Source organism: Doryrhamphus excisus, linkage group LG2 (genome assembly GCF_037039965.1).
Source record: "Doryrhamphus excisus strain RoL-2023G ecotype Guam linkage group LG2, RoL_Dexc_Guam_v1.1, whole genome shotgun sequence".
Lineage (NCBI taxonomy): Eukaryota > Metazoa > Chordata > Actinopteri > Syngnathiformes > Syngnathidae > Doryrhamphus > Doryrhamphus excisus.
The window spans coordinates 14,814,538-14,830,861 of record NC_136358.1 but is presented as its reverse complement, the minus strand read 5'-3'; the positions used below and the strand labels follow the sequence as shown (position 1 = coordinate 14,830,861).

General features: G+C 40.3%; 1 protein-coding gene across 2 annotated transcripts in view; it reads right to left on the bottom strand.

The window, feature by feature from the left end:
- Positions 1-16,324, bottom strand: part of tbc1d22a (TBC1 domain family, member 22a) — a 127,228-nt gene that overhangs the window by 5,854 nt on the left and 105,050 nt on the right. For both annotated transcript variants that reach the window (XM_058078049.2, XM_058078048.2), the window contains exons 13-14: positions 15,710-15,837; positions 8,789-8,884 (exon numbers count right to left, since the gene is read on the bottom strand). In XM_058078049.2, coding sequence (XP_057934032.2) covers positions 8,789-8,884; positions 15,710-15,837 — 224 coding nt within the window. The remainder of the gene's footprint in view (positions 1-8,788; positions 8,885-15,709; positions 15,838-16,324) is intronic.

Below are 16,324 nucleotides of genomic sequence, written 5' to 3'. Positions count from 1 at the left end.
CCCCGTTGGGAGGCTGAGTGTGTCTCAGTGTGCTCTTTTACGGGGGGGGGGGGGGGGGGGGGCGAGAACAACATGCTTGCTACTGGTGCTGAAAGAAAAGCACTAGAGAGGATTTGGGCATTTAGGTAGCAAGGCAATCGTAAAGAAAATAGTCGTCAAACTTATTTTGAGAGTTGTCTTTGCTGAGGAATAGATGCATTACTCAAAAGATGCAAGCAATCTTGTTTAGATTTCATGTCATAAAAGCAAAGAGATATACATCTGTTAGTTGAATTGGACTGTTGTGCAAGTAAATGTTATTTGTGGTTATTAATCATGTAACCTGTGTAGGCGCTTGTTCATATTTAAGAATAAACATTCATTTATCCTGCAGCACTAACACGTGGATCTATCATTACTCTTCAAGCAAGTTGGAGAAAATTAGCTGTCCATTCCGTTTGCTTGGCAAGCCTTAAAGTGCTTAATGGCTATTGATATTGAGGGGAAAGCAGATTATCAATAGAGTCGGGTGCTTAGGCTTTTACTCCGTGATGGAAAAACACAACTGTTAAACAAAAAGCGTCCACTGAAATGTATTCTCTGAGTGGTTAATATGACGGGACCTCATTGTTGATGCACATGTTAATCATCGACAGCCTGCTAATGAGGACAGACAGCTGAGAAACATATACGTATACTTTATATATGTATATATACACAAAAGAAATGAATGGCTATGGATGAGCACCATGTATCCAAATCTTAGCTTTATACTTACTATAATAACCACAAATATATATATTTATATTTTGACGTGAATGCCCTTTGAAAATAGAAATTCATGGTTTTAGACAACCATATGATACTGTAGACCATAAGGCAATTGTTTAGAACACTAGACTTAACTGCAAAATACAAAAACATCACACAAACCATGATTTGTTCGGAGGTAAACGAAGGATATGAGCTCTTTTCAAGGTGCCTTGCTGTCTTCCTCATGGAGTTACCAACAGTGGTAGCAAATCTCCAGAGAAATTCATAGAGGATAGATGACAGGTTCGCCGTGCAAAATAATAATACGTACAAAAAAACAAAGGCACACTCTTGATGCCCTATTTCTGTATGCATCATTCCACCTCTGACCTCCTGCAGCAAACATATCTACATGAACACACACACACACACTTTCCAGGTAGCTGTCGGTTGTAATGGTGTTTTTGTGGCATCCTGAGGTGTAATGGGCATAGACACGGCTCTGTCAGGGCCATTAGCTTTCTGTAGTTCGTATAATTACACTAAATGGGCCCTCTGGCAAACAAGCGGCGCTAAAAGAGGAGTCAGACACCACACATACCCTGACGTGGACATGGAATAACTCCGCCAAGTTGGGAGAAAAGCAGGCCGATAAAATGCAAACTAAAGCTGTCATTCCGATAGCTAATAATGAGGCAATTGTCTGCTCATTTAAAAAGATAGATGTTTTAATTACATTGTGCATTTGTGCTGACTTTAAAAACAAAATTGCCCTATTTTCCAAAATACTGGCCCTAAGTGCAGAGAAGACCATGTAAATGTTTATTAGAGAGGTGGTTTTTATTTTGATGAAATACAGTACATTGCAGTGAAGGTAGATGTTGGTGTTAGCCAGCTAGTTAAAACTGTCTCTTCTTGTTCCCTTTTTAAAATCCACATTAAACATCAGCAGTACTGATGCCACGTCTGCTTCTACGTACTAAAGTCACATTCAAAGGAAATACAGGTACAACTTGTTATCCCCCCATGGTGTTTTTTTGAGTTGAGGTGTTTATTTGTCCTGGAGGTTGCTATTTTAGAAAATACGTTCTACCCTTGATTGTGCACACTACAGAGTGGGGGTAATCCTAGTAAATGAATGATTAAACTAGAACAATACTTTACGCTAATAAATACCACTTCTCCCTGTGCCATTATTAAACCTATTTGAATGTCTTACTATGATATGAAAACAGGAAGGGGCCGTGGGGGATATTAAATCTCCAAGTCCCAATTCGAGGCGAGGAAATGCCACCCAGCAACTCCTCAGAAGCTGCTAATTAAAACCTGTTCTTTGTATCTTGTTGACTCCATCTTCAGACAAAAAAAAACTCTATGAAGCAGCAGTTGCCAGGCAACAAGTAGACACTCCAAGAAGTCACTGCTCCTGGACAGTTCCTTAACATGGCACCTTAACCCGTAGTGAGGCTGCATTTGTCATTTCAAGCTTAAACAAACAGGGGAGACTATTAAGTACCTTGGAATTACTTCTAGATTGTATTTTAGCATTTAAGTAAACTTGAGCCGTGGGTGGAATAAATTAAAAGCAGACCGTTTTGCAAATCCAAGATAATAAAGCTGGAACAGGTGAAGATTCTGGAAGATCTAGAATGATTTCTGTGGGGGTTATCGTGTGTAGCCACAACTCCATACCAAAAGGGCCAAAAATTAGCACAATATGTCCCCTTTAATTAAAAGTTCATGTGAACGTTGACATGTTCAACCTGACAAAGCAAAAAAGAAGCACATTTAACAAGTTAACTCCCAATGGAAAGTTCAAAAAGGTCCCTCTCCTGCTAGTCAAGAGTCTATGACCCCCGACAAAACCCCAAGAGTAGAAGGTCTTCAGTTATCGAATGAATATGAGAGTGCTTTGAATTAAAGATGGAAACTGAATATTCATTTCTGAATTCAGGACCTTCTTTATTCTGCAATGACTTCTAGCAGTAACACAGCCTGGCATGTGTAGGATCTCTAAGCATGTCACTATTACTCTTTGTACCGTGTGCCAAGTGATTCATGAATGTGTACATAAAATGGTATAATATGTGCACAGGGACAGAATGGCATTATTTATGAGCATGTTAAGGTTTTCCTGTCTGAGTGCATGCTGTTCAAAGACGAGCACACAGTACATGTGTGTGCATGTGCACTAACTAGCATGCATCCCGAGTCTTTGGTTAGCAAAAGCATGCTCACTGATGCAGAACGCTGGAGGGCAGATTGCTTAGGGAGTACCTCTCCGCCTCCTGATTTTTTTCCATTTAGCGGCTTAACCAGTCCAAGCCCACAAACAGAAGAGGAGATTCACGCTTGCTCTCCCTACAATGTCTGATAACAGGCAAATTGGCCTTTTATTTTCTTCCTGACTTTTAATTAAAATCATCAGAGTGTATTCATTGTCAGCACAGGAACGGATCCACAACTTCAAGCGTTGGTGTTAAAAAGGGCTGAACTGTATTTGGATTTAAAGGTGAACGCTGTTATAATGTTGGAGTTCAACATGAACAAAATCAATATGCTATTCATGTTCCACTGTGTTCAATGGGTGATTCATGTCCAGCTAGTGAGGCTTGATGTATTAGGGATGGCTTTTATAAGAATTTATATATTTTTTTTGTTTTTTACTTGAAGTTGGCAAAAATAATAATTTTGGGCTACAAGCAAAAGGAAACAGGAAACAGTCTGCGTGCCAGTGCGCAAAGAAAATTCTGAAATGTTCAAAATTTGTGGCACACATGACGACTGTGAATGCACTGCAACCTCTGCCTGACCAATGCAGGCGGTGCTTATCAAAGCAAGTCTCATTCACATGAATGGGTTAACTTTTGCAACACATGTCGAAGCAAGTCGAGGAGAATTCTCCACTAACTTCTGTAGCCTCTTGGATCCTACTATGCTCGTTTTCCGTCCCTTTGTATTGAGTTGTGGACTCCTGTAGGGCAGCTACAAAAGATACCCAGCACAGAAAGCTTTCTAGAGCTTCCAAAATCTACACCTATTCCCGCTGTATTTCTTTGGATTTCAGAGCTTGGGGGAGGGCGGAGAGCGTATCTGGCCGACAGAGCACGCCGACATAAGGAAGGCCGCCTATGTGTGACATCACAAACCTCCAGTTTTACAACACCCTCTGAAACAGAGCATTTTGAGCCATCCCAAACTCCCTTCAGGGCTCAATTCCAAATGCGCAAACCTCATTATCTGAAACTTTGGCATGGTTTATCATGAGAATACAACATTCTAGCTGTGATGAGTGATGATAATGCCCAAAGTGATGTCTCCTACTCATAAAGCCCCTCTCTCACACCGTCTGTGGCTTCTTTCTAGTTTATGCCTCCTTTCCGCTCTTTCTGCAGCCGCAAGATAAGTTTTCTGCAATGAAAGCTTCTTCTCTGGATTTCACCATTTTGTAGGTCCCTTTCAAATACAGGAATTAAGTAATGCCATGACAGCTTCACGGACCCAGGAAGTGGATCCGTGAGAATGCATACCCATTCAGGAAGAATGTTGTGAACGAGACATAAACAGCGCTTGATTTAGGTATATATGAATTCTGAGTGTGGCATTTTGTGCCAATGTGCACCATTTTTGGTCACAAATTGCATGCCCAGCGCGAAAACTAGTCTTCAATCTTATCTAAATTGCCACAGCAAATTGAGGTACATGTGGAGGCAAAATGAGTGCAAGGGTAAACATTACTTTACAATGAAATTTGCTATTTCTTTGTTCAAAACATTTCTGCTGTCATCCCTTTCACTCCATTTTGACTGCTGTGGCAGCCCATTCAGGCAGAAAATGAATTGACAAATAAAAGGGAACCTATTCCCCATCCAGTATTTCAAGATGTCACAACTCATGTACAATGTTATATTTGATCAAATTTCACATGACAAGAAAATGATGAAGTTATCAATCATGCGATCTGAGCAGAGACAATATCCAAATACGAACTTGAGATAAGATCTGCTAATCTAACTGCAGCAAAGACACTAAAGAGGCAGGAATTAGCATTGCAAACGGTGTGACTCCCAATTATAATAATGAAGGAAGTAAAAGAGACATGACAGAAGTGGGCTCCCGTTTGAGCTGATAAGAGCTGCTCACTGCTCAACAGGCCCTTAAGAACCTGCCAGGCCCACGTCTGAACTTTCAGATTCAGTGGATCAGGGGCAGAAATCTCTTGGAATTAAACCATAAAGCTGTGGGGGGGAAGAAGAACTATTAACTGCTCCCAACTGACACTAATCTCTGCCAAAAAGACTTCAAAAGTGTATTCTTTGTACTGTATTCCTCCCCTACACACACACACACACACACACACACAGACCTGTGTTCCATTATGTGCAAACAACAGACATGAAGATGTTAACAAATGGCCAGTGAGAGCTCATTTGCAGTGTATTGTAAAATGCCACCATGACATTTGGCTGAATATGTGCATGTGTGTTGTGGAAACGAGGAGTTTAGGGGATGTACGCCTGTGGGGGGACCATTTTAAGGAAAGGCAAAATTACCATAATGACCGGTATATAAGACATCCTGTCTTTTTCAAGGCCTGTTTTGGGAAGAAATTTTTTTCTATGACTATATTCAGTCATCCCTTGCCGTTTCAATTTCCGTGGCTTCACTCTATCATGTGTTTTTTTCAAATATATTCATTTTTTTAAAAAAATCACAGTTCACCATTTTGCGGTGACCATGGCCCTAGAAAATTCCTGTGTTCTTGGTTGTTTTGGCCTTGTTATCAGAGCTCGCTGCTTATTTCAGAAGACCCTGCAATACTGACACATAGCTAGCCCAGCATCATCATGATTGAAGAAGTTGCAGTATTTTCACAGGTTTGTCGTTGCCGTTATGAACTGTGTGTGTGTAATTATAATGAACAAGTACCTAAGTAATACTGTGGTCCCTCGCAATATCGCGGTTCGATTATCACTCCCTTGAGGCAAACTAGTTATCTTGCTAATGGTTAAAGCCATTGCCTATGCATTACATTGAACAATGTGGTGTAAACTAAGAATAACAGGAGTGTACAAGTGATGATGGGGGTGTTATATCATGGTACAGGACTAATAATGGTAAAGATTGCATTAATAAAGTCATAAACACGTTTTATATACTACAACAATAAAAAATGTCCATTCAGTAATATTGAAGGCTACTTTGCATTTATCACGTTTGGGTCTGGAACCAATTAACCATTACAAACAAGGGATGACTGTATTAGAGTATAGGTGACTAGTAAGCATATCAAATGAAAAAATAGGCTAGCTGAATCTTTGTGTGGGCCTATATTGTGTCTTATTTATAGCTTATTTTTGCTTATTATGTCTACATTGGGTAATATGAGTTACAAGGTGACTATAGGTGTTATTTCATGTTGAGAGTGCTCTACTCATATTAAAACTATATTTAGAAGGTTTTTTATTCCATAACTACAAAAATATTCCATTTATTAATAAGGAATCCTAATTCTAAGGGACAACTGTGTGTGGGTGTGTGTGTGTGTGTGTGTGCATTTAATTAAAATTTTTCATTCATTCAGCTTAGATTTCCCAAAAAGCTTTGAAAATATACTTTCAAAGAGAGACAGCGCTTCAGATGTACTTTCTTTAATGTAAATAAACATACTCTAACTCTCTAGACCATGAAAGTAAAATGGTCCATCTGTTTGGGAAAACACAGGCTATGTATAAGAGATGGTGCATTTGAGCAGTCTCTCAATAGTGGAAAAAGTATGTTTTATTCCTATTTGAGTGAACAATGCTGCAGGACGTCACTTAAAAGACCGCCGAGTTCAATACGAAATGGAATCGAACAAAAAGAGTCACAACCTGAGCGAGACAAACTGAGGTTGTGACAGCCGCTATCTTGTCAACAAACTCCTGAGAGCTTCAGATGCCATCATGGCATCAAGTGCTCGATAGAAAAATCCAAGATGTCTTTGGGAAATGAAACTAAAGCCGTTTCTTGACATACCAATGTCATTGCAGAAAAGATGAAGAAACTAATTTATAACAAATACTCATTTTCCCAAGTACACTAATCTCCAACTCCCCTTTCCTCCCCTCCGATTCACACCGTGATGCTCAACTCAAGGTGCAACTCTCACTTCCCTCTCATGTCTATGAAGATGGATACTTTGCCCTTGGTGCGCCACTTGGTAGTCTGAATGGAACTCAAGTTAGTAGCTGCAACTATGCGGGATATCTATGGGTTGTCTGTGCTCGGATGTGTTTGTAGGCTGTGTTCTCCATGCTGAATTTGGAAGAAATGCGGATATTCTTGTGCATTCCAATATGCAAGCCCCTAAAAGCAGTTGCACATATATATATATATATATTCACATATATATATATACACACACATATCAATATGCACATATATACATATACACATATCTATATGCACATATATACATGCACACACACAGCATCTTCTCATTATATATATATATATATAAAATGAGAAGATGCTGTGTATACGCTGGAATTTGTCCAGATCCTGTCATAAAAACACGCTTTTATAGGAAATAATGTAAAGTGAAATAATTGATTCACATAATTAGGCTGTCAAACAATTGCAATACTTAATCACGATTAATCACAACTAATCACAGATTTTTAAATCTGTTTAAATCAATAAGCGTACCTTAAATATCATTTTAAAGTGTTTATCAATGTGAGACTGCATAATACAGTAAAGTCTTGTTATATCGATATTGTCGGGAGTCGGAAAAAATGTCAATATAACCGGACTGTCGATATATCCGATCCTGCGCCGAACTGCATTAAAAGTGGGCAATAATGAACTCGACATTGTTCTATACTATAGAACAATGTCGAGCAGCTTAAATCAATCTTTGCTTAAGGATTTCAATACCAAAAAAGAACACGGCGAACGGCTGCTTCCAGTCAACTTTACTTTTCACACTTCCACCACCACAGCACACACACCGATTCCCGCACTTCCTGGTTCATAGGTCATGCTCAACCCGCCCCACATAGCTGGCCAAACACATGCCTGCAACAGAAGAACCAACGCCAGCATGTACATATGACAGTGATTATTGCAAGCAATAAAAAGATATCTGAATACAACACAATTAAATACATGTATTTGTACGCTTGTGTCTTCGTTGGAATAGGTGTGTATGCTATGTCAGTTGGTTCTTCCGTTGCAGGCATGTGTTTGGCCAGCTATGTGGGGTGGGTTGAGCATGACCTGTGAACCAGGAAGTGCGGGAATCGGTGTGTGTGCTGCGCTCTGGTGGTGGAAGTGTGAAAAATAAAGTTGACTGGAAGCAGCCGTTCGCCGTGTTCTTTTTTGGTATTGAAATCCTTAAGCAAAGATTGATTTAAGCTGCTTTTGTATCGATATAAGCAGACCAAATTGGCTGGCGGGAGATGAAAAGAGCATCGTAGTAACCGGATTATCATAATAACCGGGTATCATACTAACGGAACTAATTATATCATAAAAGACTAGAAATTTTCCGGGAAATGAAAATAGTATCGTAATAAGCAGTACTTCGATATAACCCATATCGATATAACAAGACTTTACACTTTGTTTGTATTGTGCAACAACAAGTACATACGGCTAAGTCAAACTGTAATTTTTGACTTGTGGTTGGCGACCCACCAGGTGAGAAACACTGCTTTCAGTGCTCACTGAGCTGAAGTCTCCCGTCACACGCTATGATGGTGACTTTTGAGGCATACTTTTTCCTGCAAATTGCCGCCCCAGTGAAATGTAATGTTTTTTTTTTGTGGTGGAAGCAGCCAGCATTTGTATGAGCTGATGTGCCGCTGCTGTTAAAGAGTCATGTTTCCTGGTGAGTAGGCCAGCAAAGTCACCTTCTGGCAGATGTCTAGCGCCATCCACTAATGCACTCTGAACCTTACAGTTAATGACCATGGCGGTAATGGCGAGAGGGATGTGGACCATGAACAAGTCCACAATTACAGTCTGGTAGACTTCTTGTGCTCTATATTCGGGTGTATAATGTTTTTACCTGAAAGTCTCGCTCCTCTAGAATCTCTTTCCTCCACCTCACCAGGAAGGCTGCACAAACATACAGATGGAAATGGGAGAAACCCTCTGGTTCAGCCTAGAGGGAAAGAAATGATAAAAGTTGAGCGTATGTGATGCTTCCCCATCCATAAGCTAGAGTGAGAAGTGTGTAAGTAAATCATGTCAGTCCTTTTACCTTTGCCTCACATTTCATTTTTACACCATTAGAGTGGAAAAAGATTTGGTGCCAGAATCCAGATATTTGCATATGCAGAACTGAGTGATACAATTCCTCTTTTCTTTGCACGCCTTCTTATTTCAACCCCTCGTTACGTTTGGTAGCCCACTTTTATTTTATGAGCACAGGGAATTAGAGAAGGAGAGAAACAAAGGATGAGATGTTCCTTGTTCTTATTCATTTTCCTCCAGAGCCCTATCACATGGAGGATAATTACTTGGGTCTTTGAATGCAAGTCACTTAGAAGCGTGTGGCCTCTTTAAGGCTGTCACCCAATATTCAAAGTGTAAATGTGTTGAACTAATTCTGGCATGCTTGTCAGGGAGGTTTAGCTACCCATATGTTTCTTTTTTTATTTTTATAATGCTTCAAATTCAGGGTATGAAATTGTGCCATTGTGTTCATACAAGAGCCTCTCTGTACGCACTACCACATGAGAAACACACTAAGTGCAAATTCATGAATGAATATTTTCAACATGCTCTTTTATGTGTGCTTTGATAGAAAATAGATGTTTTGGTCTTGGATTTACTCTCACCCTGCAAAGTGAATGTTGGGAGTAAAAATAAAAAATAGGGGTGTTTGCGAACAGCCAAGCGTAGCGGGATGCGAGAGGTACACTGGCAGCTGACTGGCTTGTTGGTCTAACCTGGCAGCAGGAGCAAGCAAACACAGATGAGTGAGTATATGACTGACGTTACAAAGGGAGTACAATGTTTATCAGTCCCCAAAGATTTTCAGTCTTTAATTTCCTTTCTTCTCCGAGTGGATATGTGGGAGTTCATGGTTGAGGGCACTGGCAAACTTCTCCGGAGTGGGGAAGTGAAATGCACTCTCTCTGTTCCCAACATCTATCTTGTTGCTCTATTACATACTTTAACTGCAACAATGGTCGCCTAGTCTGTGGCGGTGTACATTCACAAACGACAACAATAAGAAGTCCTAAGAACTTCAAAGTTTCATTGAGCATTTCAATCAGCCTGGATGTCATGCTTAAATCAGGTTCAGGTAAAGGAGACATACGGAAACCAACTGCTCGAACAGGGTTGTTTCGAGGCTATGATAAGCATGTGTAATTCTTGATCCTTGGGGTACTTTGACTGAAGCATCTCACAGATATTTTATTAAGACTGACTGGGAACTACGGGTGTAACGGAACATGTATTAGTAATCCGATTTTTTGGTACTGAACATTCAGAGTTCCCACATGGAACACACATTCTGCACTGTTGGATCTTACGGAGAGTCTAAGTAGAGCGTCAAAAGTCAAAAAGAAGAAATGGGAGTGAGACAAAAAAAACATTTTTAGTAAGCAATGTATTGCAAACAAGCATTAAAGTGAAATACGCTCCTGATCCTGATCAAAAGTTTAAGACCGCAGCCTTTAACAGCCAAAAATCTTGGCAAAAATGTGGATTAAATGTCATTTTCTGTCAAGTATAGGTATACCTGTGATCTCTTGATGTCAAAGGCAATAAGTCTTTCTGTGAAGATAGTTGGATTGTTGAGCTGCTGAAGTTGGCTGCAGACAGACTTCCTAGAAGACACTTATGAGGGAAAAAAGTTTCACCGTCTCTGAGCTGCGGGGGGGGGGGGGGGGGGGGGGGTCCGATTGCCTGTCCATCAAGACATGGGATGATCCTCGGCCCAAATAAAGGATGTTACTGGTGACGAGTGCAGTCCAATAACTATCAGACTGTATCTGTGAGAGAAGGGTTTTACGAAGACGTCTTCAAAGGCCTCATCTCCAACTTCTCTGATGGGAAAAAATGTAACAATGACGGTCTTCATGGTTTGTACGTTACTGGCATGAAAAGGAGATCCCACCAGAGATGTTTTTCCACACACAGCACAGTGGAGGGAGTGCCGTCATCATCCTTCAATAGAACAATGGAGCTTCAGGTTGTGCAGGGGTGTCAAACGGCAGTTGGCTATGTGGAGATGTTGCAGGGGGCGTCCCTCATGACTGAAGGCCCTTCCTTATCTGTGTGGTAATGAATCCAACAGGACAACACTGCAGTTCACAATGCCTCCCAGACAAAGAACTCAGTATCACTTTTTTGGACCATCCTGCGTGTTCCCTCATCTTAATTCAATTGATAAATTTGGGGATGGATGGCACTCCGATTTCGCCTTTTTGCATTTTGAAGTCCTACTGAAGATCCGTAAGATCCAACAGTGCAAAATGTAAATTTTTGCAACTTTTCAAATCGGTCTTAAAATTTTGATCGAGGCGGAAAAGATAAATAACTGCAGGCTTCTCTTAAACAAGCCTTGCCAAAAAGCGTATTATCCAAAATGAATGCAAACATGAGGCACTAACGTTAGGGGAGAAAAAAATCAAGACAGATTAATGTTGACAGTAATAAATGTTAGCCACATTTGTATCATCCATCACTCTTTGTCTGGTTCCACATCAATTTCTCTCCCTGACACACTATCCCTCCCTACTGTCCTATCCAATGTCATTATGAAGTACAAAATAAAGTTTGTCATGCAAGTCAAGGTGACTCAGTTAAGTCTCTCCTCATCCATTGTTTGTATGCCTGGCGTTCAGCGTCCCCTGTGTCGTCGTGGCAGCCATGTTGAGCTCAACTCGGGGTGATCAAAGTGGAGAAAAAGCAGGGGAGCGAGAAGTAAGGGCGATGGGGAAATGGAGTGAGGAGAGGTTTGTGCGTGAGATATAATGATGCTCAGAAAGCAAGGAAAATATCTCAGTGAACTGAAATGAATAAAGAAATAAATACCAAATTTGTATTTGTTAAAATATAATAAAATAATAATAATAGTAATAATATAATAAGATAGAGGTGGAAGGGGAATGTGGGGACATTGCAGTGTTATATACAATTTAAACTGTGATGTTGGCTCTTTGCACATCCAAAACAAACTGGCACGACACAGAGGTTCATTGATGTTCTGACAAAGGTTGTGATGTAAGACCATCCTGCAATGATGCAATAGTTGCATGAGGAGAATAGAAAGGAAGTTGGACACGTAAACGACAACTTAAAAGCACTTTCCGTTATAGGTGAAAGACAGTTACTTGTGAAGTACTGCTGACGGACCCAATAGTTGACCATGGAGTTATAGTTAATGTTACACACCTATTTCTCTCATTAGTGCAAGGTGTGGGTGCCGTGATTGCTTTAAAAAAATCTCTCTGGTAAGGCCTTGATATAATCTGTTGATAAACAAAGCTGAAAAGCTTTTAAAACAATAGCGTCTTCCGTCTTGTAGCTCGGTACATTTCAATTAACTAACACGGCGGTCAATTAGTAGGGAACAAAATGAACAATTAAAATCAGAATAATTTAACACTGTTTGATTGTCATTCTGCTTGTGCCCATTAAATTTGGAGGAGAGTGGGATATGCATGTGGATAAGGACTTTAATCAAGTTAATGCCATCATTTCCCATAATTAAGCATGATAAATCACAAATTAAATGTGTTACAGTATCTGCCCAAAACGTAACTTAAAGGCATATATGTAAATATATGCAAATGTGCCTTTGTGTTGTCACCGTGGTGCATATCAAAGACAACGCTTTCATTATTTTATTTTCAATGGCACTCCCTCTCACTCAAACATGAAGCACAGCTATTAATAAAAATCAGATGTGCTGTCAAATGCTTGGTGTGCTTCGAAATTGCTAAACTGCGGACTCAAAGAGAACCATACACATTGTGAAACTGTATGCAGAGGGTGATGAAGCTGCTTGATCCGGACCACTTCTTAGAATGTCATATGACGTTGTTAGTATCTTATAACTTAACTATCTTATGTCTTATAATGATATATTCTAACAGTATAAGTCCTCCGAATACCATTTGAATCACCTGATTCAAATGGTCCTGGGTTTCTGGCCATGTGAGTCTGCCCTTTGTCTAACAGTGTATTATTGTCATATTTTAATATTGCAAGCTGGTAACACCCCTATAATATCCCACATTAACTAACATTTTAGCAGTCGAGTCTGACATTTTCTTTTAAGGTTGCATTGATTTGGATCCTTGCAAGCAAGTCTTCTACCTCTCATTATTCGCAAAGAACTTGTCTCGTCTCTTATCTAGTTTGCAGCCAGCGGCAGATTTTTCCTTGCCACCACTCACAACCACCAGGCACTAATTTGAGACCCCTGTAGTGTTAACTGATGCATATGTGATATAACACAAAAAACAGCAAAAAAAATACACATGTTTAAAGTGGTTGATATACATTTCACTACCGCTAATGATGCACTGTCCCAGCTTCTATCAAACATCTATAGTACTGGTGGTCACTTAACACCCAGCAGCTCCCTGCCCAGTGTGTGCAGTCATCGGCATGGAGACAGAGAGAGAGTGAGCATGTTTTAGAGGCTGAAAGTGTCACAGTATCTCTTTAACAGCCATGCTAATGCTGCCACACTGTGTTACTTGCTAATTTCATGCTCTACGCAACAGGGATAATTTGGTCCCTGTCTGTCTGCCCGCCTGCCTGCCTGCTGGGGAGGAAAAGGGAATGTGTGTTTTTTCCACTAAATAATTCCTCACTGTGTTTTTTTTCCTTATGTCACTTCCATCCTGTCTCTGAGTGGGATCAATAGTGACAAATACATGGTTATTATAGGCAATGCAAGAAGAGCTAAATAATACATAGAAAGCAACGGAGGACTATCTAGAGAAAGTCAAACAGGAATTGGTGGTGGAAGGAGAAAATATGAGAGGAATTCAGAGAAAGTGCACAAGGCTGGCTTGTGCTGGAGCCAGCTAGTGAACAGATGGCCACACCACAGAAAGGAGACCACAGTGGAGACATTACAACACTCAGGTTAAAACCTCCCTTGGAACACACACACAGAAGCTCAGCGGCAAAGGGCAAGGACTTGCTATTTATCTGGGGGCATTTGGAGTGACCCAAAAAACATGTTTGGTTTTTTTTGGGCAGCAACTTTGCACTTGCAGAGGAGGGGAAAAAAAAAGTGTAATTAATAAATTGTTGCTCTTGTTAAAAATCAGCCTGTGTGCATCTGCCAAAACACAGAGTTGCAGCCGCATAACTAAACAAATAAAGGGAGCACATCCTTAATTAACGTAGCAATGTGTTATAATTTGACATTAAAATAACAAATTTTAACAGCCAAAGCACCGGCTTGTCATAAGAAGCAGTAGAGTATAAATGACATGCGGAAGAGACACTTTTTGTTGGTGTGGTGCTGAAAGTTTCATGAGTGGAAAATGGCCCAATTCCCTCGAGTCGTGTCGGACTACAGGTGAGTGGCTGTGACAGAGCGTGCCAAAAAAAGGTGTACTCTTGTGTTTGTGTACTGTATGAAAGGGTGATCCAAACAGCATTGAGAAATATCAAATATTTAGGGGGTGGATTACAAGTACAATGTTTAGTTGGGCTGCCAAAACAGCCAAAACAGCCAAAACCCTGCTAAATTATTCATCATAGTGTTTGTTTATGCTCCCCCAATCATGTATTCAACTCTGCGTTAAGGATTTCTTTCTGTATATTTCACTGTTCCCTGTCTTTAGTTCTTTTATTCCACAGTGACATGGAAAAAGGGCCACCTCTTGCTAAGGAAACCATGAGGCAGACATTAGACACCTTTATTTCTTTATATCACAAGCTTGTTCACTTGAGAGGAATGCTCACCACGATATGACAATATCAAATTTAAATTCTTGTTACAAGCTAATCCCAGAAAACAAATTGGCTAACTTTTCTAATGGGTTGTCGGCCCCTGTCAGCATTTTAATCTCTCCATCCATTTTCTACCATAATGCAGGTAGCCAGTGCTGATGTCAGCTGTCCTGATATTTTCCAAGTCAGACACCAAAACCTGATGAATAATGCGATAGCATACCCGGGTCACTAAGAGGTCAAGAAGTAAACATTTTTTTTAACTAGTATTGGTACTTTTCTTGTATATTTCTTAGCTACCTTTTGAATGTTAAGTTGCCATGTAATGATTTTAGACTTTTATCTAGATGGCATCATGAGTCAGACTGTTATACCGAGTAATGACTTTCTGTGCTTCCCAATGGGTTGACAAGCTCGTCATGAGTTCCCTTATAGCTCGAGATTTTGTCCTGCCAAAGAAAGCTACCGTGTCCTCACTGACTTGTGAACAGAGCAGCATATACACGATTATTGCTTCTGAAGTGTAGGTGATGGTTATAAATTAGCCACACAGTTGTAGAAGTCGCAAGAGTCAAAGTTTAAGGAAAAAGTAGCAGCTTATTCACCAGAAAATATATATTTTTTCTTTTAATTAATGAGACAAATTCTAGTGCCATACAGCACCTGTTAATGGGAAAGTGGAACATTTTCCATTGCTCCTTGTCTAATCAAACTACGCATTACCCTCTCAACCTCCGTATCCACTGGAAAGCCTGCTGTATGTTTTCAGCTGAGCTCAAGAGCTATCCACACAAGTAGTGGCAGCAGCGCTGAATCAATAACAAACATTAGGTGTAATTGGCAATGCTAAAAGGAGGTTAACCGCCTAGCAAAAACTGTAGGCTGGGCGGCTAACGAGGTGGTTTGAATGTGAAAAGGGCAGCACGGACCAACACGTCTAGATGTGTGTAGAGCGTGACTCTTGCACCCAGTTCCATTAAAGGGCAACATGTAACACGTAAAGGTAAGGTAAAAGTTTGCAGTAAACGTGTGTGTGTGTGTGTGTGTTTACCTGGTAGGTGTCCCACAGTCTGATGGTGCATCGTAGCGGTAGCTCCCTCATCAAAAGGTTGTTCATCCAACGGAAGGCAAACTGCAAGTATTCTACCTCGTAATGTTGCATGTGATGATGCACCGACTCTGTGGGACGAAGCAAGAAAACAATGGTCATTTTTTATGTGAAACTTTTATGTAACTTTGGTACATACAGTAGTATGAGATGTATATATCAATGTGCAAATTAGAATGGATTGCATAAGGGAATAGTACAAGCATATGGTATTTATGAGGTACGTGGCACCTGTGATATATATGATCCTGAATTCATTCATCTATGGAGCATTTTATATCACTAGGTGTCAGTAATGTTACTGTATGTTCAGTGAAACACACAAGCACCAGACTTGCGAAGGAACAGACTTATTGCAGGTTTGAATCTCACAACAAGTACAATGGCAACTACTGCCGCCATAACCCACTGCAAGCTGAAAGTTAACTCTGCCCCCCCCGAAGTCACTTCCTGTCTGCCCCCCACTCATCTCCCCTAGCACCAGAGCACATTTACATCAACACACACAACCACATGAGTCTTATTTATGTCTTAAAATAGCTTAGTTTGTCTTATTAT